At 43.9% G+C, this 16,185-nt stretch overlaps 1 protein-coding gene across 1 annotated transcript in view; it reads left to right on the plus strand.

Moving 5' to 3' along the window:
- ptprt (protein tyrosine phosphatase receptor type T) overlaps positions 1 to 16,185 on the plus strand; it is a 442,632-nt gene that overhangs the window by 194,309 nt on the left and 232,138 nt on the right. The window contains exons 11-12 of the mRNA XM_056300890.1: positions 2,071 to 2,272; positions 12,206 to 12,308. Coding sequence (XP_056156865.1) covers positions 2,071 to 2,272; positions 12,206 to 12,308 — 305 coding nt within the window. The remainder of the gene's footprint in view (positions 1 to 2,070; positions 2,273 to 12,205; positions 12,309 to 16,185) is intronic.

Raw genomic sequence — 16,185 nt, forward strand, 5'->3', positions numbered from 1 at the left:
GTCTCCTTTCTTTTCTGGCATTTTCTCTGCATAGTTTACCTCCTTCTTAAATTCCCCTCCTCCTAATCACACAACACACACAAACTCTCCCACAGTCCTTCCTGGAGGACCTGGCCGGTCAAACACCTCCCCAATACCACACGCACACACACACACACATTCTTCCAGCCTCTAATCCTGTGAGGCAGCCATTTATACAAACTTCCATTTCCATCACTCACTGTCACTCTTACTCTTTCTTTCTGTTTCGTTCTTCCTCTTCCTCATTCTGTTTGTCTCTGTCTATCACATGCTCGCCATCAGCCTGTCGCTGCCACGCTCCCTCTCTTTTTCTCTCCATCTGTTTCGAAGTTGAAAGACAAGCAGAAATGCACTTAGACTATTACAGACACACACGTCTTTTTTGTGTTATTATTTATTTGTTTTGTTATTGTGGCTGTTAAGCTGGGGCTCGACTGTCATGATGTATTTCCCCAACCACTCAATAAAATAGTCATTTGTAGTGACCGTCAGATTGACTAAAGAGCTCTGGTGTGTGTGTGTGTGTGTGTGTGTGTGTGTGTGTGTGTGTGTGTGTGTGTGTGTGTGTGTTTTGATACCCTGCACAAGTCCACATGTGCTTAGCTAATTGACGGTTATGGGTTATGGAAACTTGCCAGCAGGGACATTATGACAGACACCGCTAGCTGTTTCCACAGAGGAGCGTTTGGCACTTAGCGTCCCATGGGTCACTGGACTCAATTTATAACACGGGACACGTCTCAGATGAATTCAAACTTCTAGAAAACTCTTACATTTGGACTACAGTCACTCGGGGGGGGGGGGGGGGGAGGAGAGAAAAAGCTTGCACTTCTACAGGATGAGGAATGAAACAGCTCACACTACTTTTAGATTACTTTGTATCAAAAATGATGTCTTGATGCATGCTCAGTAATCCAGGCAAGAAAATCAAAGGTTGAATCAGTTCATCTGGATACGTTTATAAACGTATGCAGATGAACTGATTCAGCCTTCTTTGATATCAAAAATTATCTTTTTAGATTACTTTCAACAAAGTTTGATATACAACTCTAACAAAGAAAAGGTGTTTTATGTGTAGCCAGTCCCTGCCATGTTAAGATGTGTCTGTAACTTAAAGTAGAAAGCAGTACAAGCAAAGCACATGAGATGAGATGAGACATTTAAGAAAAAAAAAACATAGCTCAAATAAATGATTGGAAAAAAAAATTGTGCTTTTTGTCCATATGAGATATGCCAGATATAGCCAAATGTAGCTTGGGGAAAATACATTTAACTTTTAAACTCAGTGTTGCTAAGCAGTTGTCTTTGCCAGGCTAAATTTATCTAGATACTTTTTTTTTTTTACAATTCAGAAAATGCCGATAGTGGTGTAATTCCAATAGTTTAATCTTTAATTTGTATCTTGACATTTTGCTTTCTAAATTGGTTATCCTTTAAGCTAATTGTACATTTTACGAGCCAACGATCAATGTGATTGATCAGCCAATTAATCAGTCTACTCCAATCAGACAAGTGAGGTCATCATAATGTCCTGTGATGTGAGTGCTGTGTTTCGGTCCCATTCAGCTAACTCTGTCCTACAAATGGAGTTACTTGAGGTCAACTGGACAACTTAATGTAGGAATTATTTTTCAGTCTTCACTACCTACCTAAGGACTTTTTGGATGACTTTACCTCCATACTGTCACAAGAGACTCTTGTACATTGGGTACTGTAGTTCTAGTCTCAGTTCCTGGATGATTAAATGATTTATTAATTTTTTCCATAATCTGTGTTTTCTCCATATAGATTTTAGAGAATTTTGAACCAAGATGGGCTGTGCAGAATGTTACTAAACTAACGCCAAAGCTAAAATAAACTGCAGTATTATCACTAAAATATACTACACTGAGCCAAATATAGTTTAGCCAGACCAAACTAAACTCTTAAACTCCAAAGTAAATCAAACTGGATTTGCTTTGATAAGTGAATCTTAGCTGAAGTCAGTTAAAATGGCATAAAATGAACCTAAAACCACCAATCTGTTCCCCGGGATGTCTGCCCCTCCAGATCACCTATAAGGCTCTCAGCTCCTTGGACCCCAGTGCTGACCTCACCACCCAGAGAGGACGAGTGTTTAAGCTGAGGAATGAGACCCACCACCTCTTCATTGGCCTCTATCCGGGAACCACGTACTTCTTCACTCTCAAAGCCTCGACAAACAAGGGCTTCGGCCCACCTGTCACAATTCGCATTACCACCAAGGTAGCAGGTAAGGCAGTTCTGTCTCTGTTCTCCTTTCTCTGTCTTCCCGCCTCTGTCTTCCTGTCTCTATTTTCATGTGTCTGTTCTCCTGTCTCACTCTTCCTATCCCTGTCTTCCCGTCTCTGTCTTTCTGTCTCTGTCTTCTTGTGTCTGTCCTCCTGTCTCTTTCTTACTGTCTGTATTTTCATGTATCTGTTCTCCTGTCTCTGTCTTCCTGTCTCTGTCCTCCTGTCTCTGTATTCCTTTCTCTGTCTTCCTGTCTCTGCCCTCCTGTCTCTATCTTCCTGTCTCTGTCGTCCTGTCTCTGTTCTCCTGTCTCTGTTTTCCTGTCTCTCCCTTCCTTTTTCTAGTGTCCTTTCTCTGTCTTCCTGTCTTTCTCTTTCTGTCTCTCTCTTCCTGTGTTTGTCCTCATGTTTTTCTCTTCCTGTCTCTCTTTTCCTATCTCTGTCTTCCTATCTCTATCTTCCCATCTCTGTCTTATTGTCTCTGTCCTCCTGTCTCTGTCTTCCTATGTCTACCCCCTTCCTGTCTCTGTGTCCTCCTGTCTCTCTCTTCCTGTCTGTATTTTCATGTCTGTTATCCTTTCTCTGTCTTCCCCTCTCTGTCTTTCTGTCTCTGTCTTCCTGTGTCTGTCCTCCTGTCTTTTTCTTCCTGTCTCTATTTTCATGTGTCTGTTCTCCTGTCTCTGTCCTCCTGTCTCTCTCTTCCTGTCTGTATTTTCATGTCTGTTATCCTTTCTCTGTCTTCCCCTCTCTGTCTTTCTGTCTCTGTCTTCCTGTGTCTGTCCTCCTGTCTTTTTCTTCCTGTCTCTATTTTCATGTGTCTGTTCTCCTGTCTCTGTCCTCCTGTCTCTCTCTTCCTGTCTCTGTATTCCTTTCTCTGTCTTCCTGTCTCTGTTCTCCTGTCTCTGTCTTCGTGTCTCTCCCTTCCTTTTTCTATTTTCTAGTGTCCTGTCTCTGTCTTCCTGTCTCTCTCTTTCTGTCTCTCTCTTCCTGTGTCTGCCCTCCTGTCTTTGTCCTCCTGTCTCTCTTGTCCTGTCTGTATTTTCATGTCTGTTCTCCTTTCTCTGTCTTCCTGTCTCAGTCCTCCTGTCTCTGTCTTCCTGTCTCTGTCTTCCTGTCTCAGTCCTCCTCTCTCTCTCTTCTTGTCTCTGTATTCCTGTCTCTGTTCTCCTGTCTCTGTCTTCGTGTTTCTGTAGCAATCACGGCCAAGAAGATAACAGCCGTCACAACTCTCTTTTTAGAGCTCTGTCTGTCCATAGTCATCATTACCAAGATAATAGATCAGCATTCAGCTATCTTTTGCTCTCTGTCTCTCTCAGCCTATTAAGACTGCAGGTACATTAGGGACTATTACCTCTGCACCAAAATATTTCTCTACCGATCTAATGTTCTGTCTTTTTGTTGTTGTTGTTTTTTCTGTATGTTATTTTCTTTTTGTGTGTCTGTCTATTCTCCCTTTTTTGTTTGTGTGACCAGTTGAATCCAATTGAATGTCTGACTTTTCAGTTTATATGTGTGAATGTCTCTCTCCACCTCCATCATACCTATTGATTGAGCCACCCTCGAAAATGTCAGAGACACAGCACTTTGCACCGACAAAGACGGTACATAAACAACCGAGGGACAAAAAGTGTCCTCATAATTTAATGCATTTCTTCTTTTCGAACACAATGGCTCTTCTATTCTTACTCCAATTCCGCCGTCTCTGTTTTCTGAAAGACCCTCTTTGTTGTTTCGCAAACAGAAAGGCTGATGCAAAAACACTTTTCATGAGCAGAGCAAGTAGCTTCTCTCCCTCTCTTCTCTGGCCTGACCTGTTACTCTCTTGTTTTCTCTCAGCCTTTCTCCCTCAATCTCCCCTCTCTGTATCTGTTTATCTCTCTCCCTGTTTCTAGCTTACCACTTCCTTTTTCTCTTGTCTCTTTCTCAAGCTCCATGTCTCCACTGCACCTGTCCTTGTACCTTTCTCTCTGTATTCATGATTTGGTCAAAGTGTTTAATCTTTAAATCTGTTTAAAACACTTTCTAACAAAGAGAAACAGGTAAAAAAAAAATACTATACCTCCTTGAAATAAATAAATGTGTTTCCAATGTGGGTTCTTCTCTAACATGAATTTATGGGTGATAGTATCTTAAGTGAAAAAAAAAACATAAATTTTTTCACTTAACTCTCACTTGCACATATCATAGTTCCATGGACAAATACAGAGGCAAAACATTGGTGTACAGCTTACATTTACAGTGCATCCGGAAAGTATTCACACCCCTTCACTTTCCCCACATTGTGTTATGTTACAGCCTTATTCCAAAATGGATTAAATTCCTTTTTTTCTCATCAATCTACACACAATACACCATAATGACAAAATAAAAAAGGTTTTGCAGAAATTTTTGCAAACTTATTAAAAATAAAAAACTGAAATATTGCATGTACATAAGTATTCACACCCTTTGCTATGACACTCAAAATTGAGCTCAGGTTCATCCTGTTTCCACTGATCATCCTTGAGATGTTTCTACATCTTGATTGGAGTCCACCTGTAGTAAATTCAATGGATTGAACAGGATTTGGAAAGGCACACGCCTGTCTATATATAAGGTCCCACTGTTGACAGTGCATGTCAGAGCAGAAACCAAGCCATGAAGTCAAAGGAATTGTCTGTGGACCTCCGAGACAGGATTGTATTGAGGCACAGATCTGGGGAAGGGTACAAAAAAATTTCTACAGTTTTGAAGGTCCCGAAGAGCACAGTAGTCTCCATCATTCGTAAATGGAACAAGTTTGGATCCACCAGGACTCTTCCTAGAGCTGGCCGCCCAGCCAAACTGAGCAATCGGGGGAGAAGGGCTTTGGTCAGGGAGGTGACCAAGAACCCGATGGTCACTCTGACAGAGCTCCAGCGTTCCTCTGTGGAGATGGGAGAAACTTCCAGAAGGACAACCATCTCTGCAGCACTCCACCAATCAGGCCTTTATAGTGGAGTGGCCAGACGGAAGCCTCTGCTCAGTAAAAGGCACATGACAGCCCGCTTGGAGTTTGCCAGAAAGCACCTAAAGGACTCTCAGACCATGAGAAACAAGATTCTCTGGTCTGATGAAACAAAGATTGAACTCTTTGGCCTGAATGCCAAACGTCACGTCTGGAGGAAACCAGGCACCTCTCATCACCTTGCTAATACCATCGCTACAGTGAAGCATGGTGGTGGCAGCATCATGCTATGGGGATGTTTTTCAGCGGCAGGAACTGGGAGACTAGTCAGGATCGATGGAAAGATGAATGGAGCAAAGTACAGAGAGATCCTTGATGTAAACCTGCTCCAGAGCGCTGAGGACCTCAGACTGGGGCGAAGGTTTACCTTTCAACACGTCAACGACTTTAAGCACACAGCCAAGACAACGAAGGAGTGGCTTTGGGACAAGTCTGTGAATGTCCTTGAGTGGCCCAGCCAGAGCCCAGACTTGAACCCCATTGAACATCTCTGGAAAGACCTGAAAATAGCTGTGCAGCGACGCTCCCCATCTAACCTTACAGAGCTTGAGAGGATCTGCAGAGAAGAATGGGAGAAGTACTCCAAATATAGGTGTGCCAAGCTTGTAGCTTCATACCCAAGAAGACTTGAGGCTGTAATCGCTGCCAAAGGTGCCTCAACCAAGTACTGAGTAAAGGGTGTGAATACTTATGTACATGCAATATTTCAGTTTTTTATTTTTAATAAATTTGCAAAAATTTCTACAATACCTTTTTCGCTTTGTCATTATGGGGTATTGTATGTAGATTGATGAGAAAAAAAAAGGAATTTAATCCATTTTGGAATAAGGCTGTAACATAACAAAATGCGGGGAAAGTGAAGGGGTGTGAATACTTTCCGGATGCACTGTATATACTGCAAAATACGAATTGATGTTATTATAACATGGGTGGCACGGTGGCCCAGTGGTTGGCACTGTTAGCTCACAGCAAGAAGGTCCTTGGTTCGAACCCCAGGCCATCCCAGGTTCTTTCTGTGTGGGTTTCCTTCGGGTGCTCCGGTTTCCTCCCACCATCAAAAAGATATGCATGTTAGGGTTAATACTCCTGTCTGTGTCCCTGAGCAAGACAATGGAAAGAAGAACTGGAGTTGGTCCCCGGGCGTTGCAGCTGCCCACTGCTCCTATACAATAGGATGGGTTATATGCAGAGAACAAATTCGTGGTAACAATACAATTCACTGTAAGAATACAATGTCAAAATAAATAGGCTTTCCTTTCCTTTCCATCTTGGAGCAAGAGAGAACCATGTAGCTTTCTCTACTGTTGCCACAACAGGGGCACTTCCAGTAAAACCTCAAACTAGTCATTGTGCAACACAGGCATGAATTTATCTTAGACAATTATATGTTTTTTCCATCTTCAGGGTTATTACTCATGACTTGCAAGGCTAGATATATGACATGCAAGGATAGATATATTATGGTAAAGTAGAGTGGGTAATTTCACCTTTCACATTTTTTATCTCCTTGTGTTTATGGAGTGGGAAAGTAGCAAAGGGCAGCGAGCAGGCAGACATGGGGGAGAAAGCAGTAGCCAGCAGGATTTGATCCTGGGTCAGTGAGGGCAGCTGTTGCAGCTTTGGACTCAACCACTAAACCATCACCATGGACATAAAAAGGACTATTTTTTGCAGTAGTGACAGAAGAATTCATTACAGTATAAAAACCTGTAATTACAACTCCTGTACTCTATCCATGCTTAGCCACTGCAGCAAGTTTGTCCAGACGTGGGGAAAAAAGAAGTGTGTGTGTGTGTGTGTGTGTGTGTGTGTGTGTGTGTGTGTGTGTGTGTGTGTGTGTGTGTGTGTGTGTGTGTGTGTGTGTGAGTGTGTGTGTGTGTGTGTGTGTGTGTGTGTGTGTGTGTGTGTGTGTGTGTGTGTGTGTGTGTGTGTGTGTGTGTTTGAATAAACAAAACCTAAAATAAACGTGTCGTGTGTGCTGTAGCGGAGATACAGGTTACTTACAAAAAAAGGAAGACATCTACTGTAATATCTGACAATGTATGCAGCACTAATGCAGGATAGATGCTGGGCCAAACAACAAGGGCCAAAAATTAGATAGAGAACTTTCACAAGTTTAGACCACTACAGGATTTTATAAAGGTAGGGTCTCATCCTCATTTCTCACCCAATATAGAGTAAAAATTGAGACACAGATCAAAACTAGCAACTTTCAACCAGTGAAAGTAGCAAAATACAAAAAAAGAGAGACAACAACAGAGTTGGACATTTATATCAGTTTATTATTATTATTATTATTATAATTGTTAAACACAAGAAGAGTGATGTTGGTAGTGGGCTAAGCAGTGTGGCAGACCCCATAGCCAGTTTAAGCCTTCCAAATTCAACAAAAATACCTTTGTCTGCCCCAAGGTAAGCTTGCTACTAGCCAGTATCGATAGCTAATATAGCCAAAGTGTGATTACTGTTACTTTTACCTCCACAATGATTATTACCATTATCAACAAATCAACATGTTACCGATTATCAAAAATAACATTATCAAGGTACCTGATGACCGTAACCAGCTTATTCTGTGGCCAGAGATACCTAACTGAGCGAAAGCTAGCCCACTAACATAACTTCGTTATCCCGGTCACAGGTTAGCCAGATTCCATCTCTCATTTCAGAACAACCCGCAGGGAGGGTCGGCTGGGCTCTGAGACATTCTTTGGCCAGTCTGCCCCCCCCCCCACATCCGGCCTGTTATAAATATTTCTCCCCCTCCGTGAGTTCCAGGCGGGGACCAGCCATTTGGCAAAGTCAACCTACCTGCGGAGGCCTCTTGTCGGCCTTATTTCATTTAAAATCCCAATCCTGGTCCTGATGACAAAAAAATCACGGAACGGTGTTCCCCAGCCACCCACCCCTGGGAGCCCATACAGAACGCCTGGAATAGCCTGGGTAAAAAAGAACAACATGGTGTACCCTAGCCTACTTTAATGCAATGATGTTGACAACTGTTCATGAAAAATATTACAATAATAGCTGAAATATTTAACTAACCCTGCAGTGTAAGAACACGATTGGTCCACAACGTTATTTTGGGTGTGTTTCGGAATAAGTTGATGGGATTTCTCATTCTTTGATAGACACCGGTAAGCTTGACAGGAGTAGCAACAGTGACTAAGGGGGGCGGAACTAAGGGGGGCAGGTCATTTAACCTGTAAACCCTTAATAAATGTCAACAAGAGAAATTTGTTACATTACTTATTGCTTATTACTGTATTAACTAATGTTAATACGGTTAGTTAACTGATAATTAACTGTTAGTTAATGCTTCCTACTGCATTAGCTCATGTTAATTAATGTACCCTTATTGTAAAGTGTTACCGGCAATTGCTTTGTGTAAATCAATTTCACAATTCTCATTCATCCCATCCACATGCAATGTATACACACAAGTTGGGAAGTGTGATACAAATTAAGTTTATCATTTGTCTAATTTTAGAGGTTTAATTACCTCCTAAGAAAAGGAAAGTAGTTTAGGCTTTTTCGGCTTTTGGTTATCACCAATTACTAATGGATTGGGCAGTAGATAATGACAGTAACAAAACTATAGAACATCTGCAACCTAGTAGCTTTTTATCCAATTCCCCTTGCGCCTACATGGATGGTGTCAGATGTAAACTGAATCACGTTAGTGCCGTAGAGATTTTATCCGAATTCCCTCTGCACTGGGAGTCCATATACTGGTAGACTGGCTGGTCCCAATTGAAAAAGAATCCATTCGCCATCCATCAGTTGGTTTCTTTCTTCACCGATTGAGCTACACAGGACCTCTGCCAAACGTTTTTAACATTATCGGTGTTGTGTGATCCATCATCAACGCGGGTAGTGATTTAGTGCGACCTTTCGGCGGGCACCCTGCTTCACCCACAGCTTTGTAACATGTTTTAAAGTGAGAAAAATAAAACTAGGACAAGCCAACTGTACTTTGCATGACATAAATGTCCTCTTCCAAATGTCATGCCGGCACCAATCTTCAGTATTTCATTCAGGAAACACAAGGTGGAAAAATAAGTAGAATGTTGCAGACAAAGTGCCAGATGGAGGCGGTGTGAGGGGATGCGAGGGTGAGAAAGGGGACAGAGGGCTTGAAAGGTGGGGGGTATTTGAATTGGATGTGACTGGGGCAGTTAACATGCTAAATGTCAGATCACTCAAGGAGAGACGTGGTGACATCATCATCTGTCAGGTGTTGACAGTGTGCCATTGTGTGTGTTATTGCTCAGATTTCACATTCCCAAGCCACAGAACAAGAGGGAATACTGTTAACATGTGGTAGAATAGCACACGAGAAGGGCGCCGCTGCACGTAGCACCGCCACAATTTCAAACTGCAAGATGATTGCCATGACTATCAAAAACTGCCCAGCCTCCACAGCAATTGACAATTACTGAAAATGCAAAACAGTCAAATCAGAATTTACAATCTGTGTTGCTGCCTTCTGCTATTGTGAAAGAGTGACGCATAAATCAGCTCTGGAGCCACGTGAATCAGCCCACAGCTTTAATGGGCCTGCCCATAATCCACCTTTCTGTTAGCAAACAGAAGTCAACAGATCTGAGAACAGCTATTTCACACCCATCCATTATCCAAACCACTTATCCTACTCAGGGTTGTGGGATGCTGCAGCCTGTCCCAACAGTCATTGGGCGGCAGGTGGGGAGACACCCTGGACAGGCCGCCAGTCCATCACACTTTGTGTCCCCTCTGTGTGGAGTTTGCATGTTCCCCCTGTGTCTGTGTGGGTTTCCTCCCACAGTACAGAGAAATGTAGGTCAGGTGAATCGGCCATACTAAATTGTCCCTAGGTGTGAGTGTGTGTGTGTGTGTGGGCCCTGTGATGAACTGGCAGCCTGTCCAGGGTGTCTCCCCGCCTGCCGCCCAATGATTGCTGGGATAGGCTGCAGCATCCCCGTGACCCTGAGTAGGAAAAGCGGTTTTGATAATATACTGCTCAAAAAAATAAAGGGAACACATAAGCAATGCGATGTAGCTCCAAGTCAATCACACTTTTGAGATATCAACCTGTCCAGTTAGGAAACAACACTGATTTGTGAATCAATTTCACCTTTTGGTAAATTGTCTAATTTCCACCAGGTGGAAATTAGACAATTTGCAAGACAACCCCTATAAAAGGAATGGATTTGCAGGTGGTGGCCACAGACCATTTGCCTGTCCTCATCTTTTCTGGCCGATCTTTGGTTAGTTTTTCATTTTGCTAGTGCCCTCACCACTAGAGGTGGCATGAGGCGGTATCTGCAACCTACAGAAGTTGCTCAGGTAGTGCAGCTCATCCAGGATGGCACATCAATGCGTGCTGTGGCGAGAAGATTTGATGTGTCTCCCAGCACAGTGTCCAGAGCATGGAGGAGGTACCAGGAGACAGACCAGTACACCAGGAGACGTGGAGGGGGCCGCAGGAGGACAACAACCCCGCAGCAGGACCGCTATCTGGTCCTTTGTGCAAGGAGGAACAGGAGGCGCACTGCCGGAGCCCTACAAAACGACCTTCAACAGGCCACTAATGTGCAGGTTTCTGCTCAAACAGTGAGAAACAGAATGCATGAGGATGGTATGAGGGCCCGACGTCCACAATTGGGGCCTGTGCTCACAGCCCAACACCGTGCAGCCCGATTGACCTTTGCCAGAGAACATCTTGGTTGGCAGATTCACCATTGGCGCCCTGTGCTCTTCACAGATGAGAGCAGGTTCACACTGAACACATGTGACAGACGTGAGAGAGTCTGGAGATGCTGTGGAGAACGTTCTGCTGCCTGCAACATCCTCCAGCATGACCGGTTTGGCGGTGGGTCAGTGATGGTCTGGGGAGGCATCCTTGGAGGGCCGCACAGACCTCTACGTGCTAGCCAGAGGTACCATGACTGCCATTAGGTACCGGGATGAGATCCTCAGACCCATTGTCAGACCATATGCTGGTGCAGTGGGCCCTGGGTTCCTGCTCATGCATGACAATGCTCGTCCTCATGTGGCCAGAGTGTGTCAGCAGTTCCTGTATGTCGAGGGCATTGATGCTATGGACTGGCCTGCACATTCCCCAGACCTGAATCCAATTGAGCACCTCTGGGACATCATGTCTCGTACCATCCGCCAACGCGATGTCGCACCACAGACTGTCCAGGAGTTGACCGATGCCCTGATCCAGGTCTGGGAGGAGATCCCTCAGGAGACCATCCGTCGTCTCATCAGCAGCATGCCCAGACGTTGTAGGGAGTGCATACAGGCACGTGGAGGCCACACACACTACTGAGCCTCATTTTGAATCGTCTTGAAGAATTTCCACAGAAGTTGGATCAGCCTATGTTCTCATTTTCCACTTTGATTTTGAGCATGATTCTGAATCCAGACCTTAATGGGCTAATGATTTTGATTTCCATTGATCATTCTTAGGTTATTTTGCTCTAAACAGTTCCTCTGTCTAATAAATAAAGATTTTCAGCTGAAATATTTCATTCATCGAGGTCTATATTGTGTTTTTAGGTGTTCCCTTTATTTTTTTGAGCAGTGTAGATGGATGGATGGACATATAATTTTCTTTGTATGAACTGACTCATCCACAGCCAGACAAAACTTCACCAAGAAGATTTTTTTAAACTCAAACACATGGGTGCTGTGGGTAAAATCGCTGGTCCATCAATTTTTGGGTCACATGTGCATTACTATCACGAACATCATCCCTGCCTGAATACCGTAATAATGTCATGATGTTGTATTTATTTATTTAGTTTGAAACCATTTTCTTATCTGCTGGTTGACCTAGAGACATCAAAAACTCTTATTCTTTACATGGTGGCATCTTAGGTTCACTGATCGACATCGATTCCGATGGCATATTTTTATTCTTTTGTTTGATATACTTGTTTGTTTTTATTTTTTCAATCAGCACCCTTGATGCCAGAATATGAGTCTGAAGCGGCACTAAACGAGACAGAGACCACCATCACTGTGCTACTGAAGCCTGCCCAGTCGCGAGGTGCACCTGTCAGGTACCGCTCTTGTGATGTCACTTCCTGTTTGTAACCAGATTGTTTTATACTTCTATACTCCATGCCCTTGCTCTCTTGTACATCCTCTATGATTCATCACTCCTCGCTCTTTCTCTCCCTCCCTCCCTTTTCCTTTTCTCTGCCCACTCCTCCCCCTCCCCTCATGTTTCCTCTCTCTCTTTTAATCTCTCATCCGATCTGCTGCCATCCTAACCTGTCGTCCATGCTTCTTTCCCCCATTAACTTACTCTTTCATCTCCTCTTCCATTGTCCTACCCTCATTTCCTAACCTCCCCCATTTTCTCCACCCTATTAGTTAATTTGTCCTCTCGTGCCACCTCTTTCCCCTTCCTTCCCTCGTTTCCTCTGCTTTCGTTATCGTCTGTCTTCCCTTCTCTTTCCTATTCTACTTCTCGCTCACTTTCTCTGCTCTTGTCTTTTTTCGCCCTTTCCCTGTTTTTTTTAAAGTGAGAAATTGAATAACTGCTTCCTCTGGGGCCTCTTTTAAAAGCATTAAAATCACTCACTCACATAACTCCAATTTGTATGCAAAGGCTGAAAATGAAGGAGGCGATCGACTTCAGTTTATATTAGTTATGGCAGTGAAGCCATACCCCAGTTCACAGAAAGAGTTGTTTTTTGGAGACACGACATTGACACAGAGAACACGGCACGTCCCGTGTCCTGCCAGAAATGTAGATAACTGGTGCGTGAGTCAGCTTTAGTACAAGCAAAAAATTAAGTAGTGTTGAGGAAATGGAGATGTAGAATAAGGGGCACTTAGATTGCCACTTACACACCACGTGCCAGTTTTTTTTTCTTTTTTTTTCTACCGAGTGTGTTTTTTAATTAAAAGTTAGCTTTTAACATGTGATCTCATCCGTTTAATTGGAGAAGGGGAGAACATTACTCTCCAGTTGTCTTTAGGGAAATACACTTTTTACAAGGTTGCAAATGGGACCATATATTATTTCAATTTAGACTTGGGAAAATGGATTTGTGAAACATGGGTCAACGGTTCAGTGTTAATTTCTGTAAATCCCTCCCAATATCACTGCATTTATCACCTGAACACAATAAATATATCAACTGGCATGGCTTTAAAAGGGCTGCACAGAGGATTCACCGGTGTTATGTTTTTTTTTTCAACATTGGTGTTAATCCTAAAACAAAAACCTCAGCTGGTTTGCCTGTCATGTTTATGTTGTGTATCTGTTTAAGTGCCAACAGATGTGGAGGTGTGGAGAAGGCGTCAGTCAGTCAGTCAGTTGATGTGCAGAATGCTTTGGGAAAGAAAGCAGGCTTCTTTCAAGAGATAACAACATCTAGGGTTCACAAGCTTGGAAGAGACACATTTACTGAGATGGCTAAGGCCTTGTTCAACACTGCCAACCCAAAGCCGTTTTTTTTTTTGTGGCATATCCATATTGTATCCAGATTTATTCTAGAAAGTCTGAACAGCAAAAAGGCACGGTGGTGCAGTGGTTAGCACAGTCGCCTCACAGGAAGAAGGTCCTGGATTCGAGCCCCAGGGAGGTCCAGTCTTGGGGGGTCGTCCCAGTTCGTCCTCTGTGTGGAGTTTGCATGTTCTTTCCGTGTCTGCGTGGGTTTACTCCGGGTGCTCCGGTTTCCTCCCGCAGTCCAGAGACATGTAGGTCAGGTGAATCGGCCGTACTAAATTGTCCCTAGGTGTGAATGTGTGTGTGTGTGTGTATGCATGTGGGTGTCGGCCCTGTGATGGCCTGGCAGCCTGTCCAGGGTGTCTCCCCACCTGCCGCCCAATGACTGCTGGGATAGGCTCCAGCATCCCGCGACCTCGGTTGGGATAAGCGGCTTGGATAATGGATGGATGGATGGATGAACAGCAAAAAAAAAAAAAAACACATGAAATGTGATTTTTGCAAATCGGGTCTAAACCATATTTGGAGGTGGTTTGAAATGCGATTCCATTCGGATTTTTACAGATGCGTCACAGTCTGGATGCTCTGGCCCCTCAAATCAGATTTCAGACTGTATTTTGCATCACTTGCAATGCGACCCAGAGCCTGCCAAACGTCCCCCGGCACGTTCTAAAATTAGCAAACCACCTATCATCATTGAAGGTCCTGATGACTGCATGTTCCCACCAGTCAGTTCTTTGCAGACGGCACCACATCTCTTGCTGCACAACGAAGCCCACCATGACCGCAGCATGTAACATCACAATGCATACCAGCCTCCTCCATCGCCGAGTTTTTCTGGTGCAACGGAGGATTTCTGCACCACGACTTGACAGCGGGATTGTTTTGGGGCCAAGGTGATAGATCTCCATTTCTCGTACCTCCGCGCTGGTAAACCGTGTCACTAGCGTATGTACTTGCTCATGCCTGCATCATGACCACAGCAACCTATGCAGATAGGTTGTCGATATCTGGCCACACACACCCAGTCTGATCACTTGCAAATGACAGTGTGGACAGTCTATCTTGAAGCTCTGATTTTCGAAACAAATCCGATTCGCCTGCAATCTGAACAAGGCCAGAGAAACGCAGCTGCTCTGTTTTATGAGTGACAAGTCAAGTCAGTTTTATTTGTATAGCCCAATATCACAAATAATACATTTGCCTCAAGGGGCTTTACAGCAACACAACATCCTGTCTTAGACCCTGGCATTGGATAAGGAACAACTCCCTAAAGAAAACCCTTTAACAGGGAAAAAAATGGCAAGAAACCTCAGGGAGAGCAACATACACACACATCCACACACTTACTCAGTAACATGTCTGCCCATGCACAAGGACACCCACGTTTGTGCGCATCCCCAAAAGGAGGGAGAAACTGACTCTGTATAGAAACTTGCAAAGACATAAATAAGCTCATGCTCAAGCATGCAATCAGACACACACAACCACTCTTTGTGGGGGGCCTGACAAAAATCTAATGTGCAAGCATGTACACAGGTTTGAGATATGTACACGCACACCCCCCCCACACACATACCCATACCCTAGTAAATCACACAAACAAAAACTCATACACAGAAGGTGCATGAATATGTTTGCACACACACACACACACGCAGACCCAAATCCACACATTAAAAGTAACTCCCGTTCCACTCCTGGTACGGGGGCCCTGTTCCATCACTCGTTCAGCCCCTGAAAGCCATTAATTTGAAATGGATATTTCACCAGCAGGGATAAAAGCAGAAAGGGCTGAGAGAAGAGGAGAAAGAGAGCCTTGTGTTCGGTCATCCGCAATTATCTCTGATGAAAGCTGCCAAACACGGGCTGTGGATAATTGGCCACAGACCCCTTCATAGAAACATACATTTCCCTAATTGCATATAATTGTGAAGTGAGTTCTTGGCGTTGAGGATGGAGGTAATTATGGAGGGCCGGTGCATTTGTCCCGACTGCAAAAGGTGTCCTCAGCCATTCATGAAGCCTCTCAGGGCAGAATGGAAACACACACACACTGGGAGATGGCTCTTTTTAGAGTGCATAAACACACGATTACACTCACACACAGACACGCATACACCTGCCACAGCCCACTCAGTAACACACACAAACACACACTCATTTGAAAGAGACTGCACACACAAGCAAAACCATTAAAAAACAGATAGTGAAACATACATTGAGACATACACTGACTGGCCACTTTATTGGGTACACCTTGCTAGTACCGGGTTGGACCCCCTTTTGCCTTCAGAACTGCCTTAATCCTTCATGGCATAGATTCAACAAGGTACTGGAAACATTGCTCAGAGAGTTTGGTCCATATTGACATGATAGCATCACGCAGTTGCTGCAGATTTGTCGGCTGCACATCCATGATGCGAATCTCCCGGTCCACCACATCCCAAAGGTGCTCTATTGGATTGAGATCTGGT

This window comes from Lampris incognitus, chromosome 2 (assembly GCF_029633865.1).
Source record: "Lampris incognitus isolate fLamInc1 chromosome 2, fLamInc1.hap2, whole genome shotgun sequence".
NCBI lineage: Eukaryota > Metazoa > Chordata > Actinopteri > Lampriformes > Lampridae > Lampris > Lampris incognitus.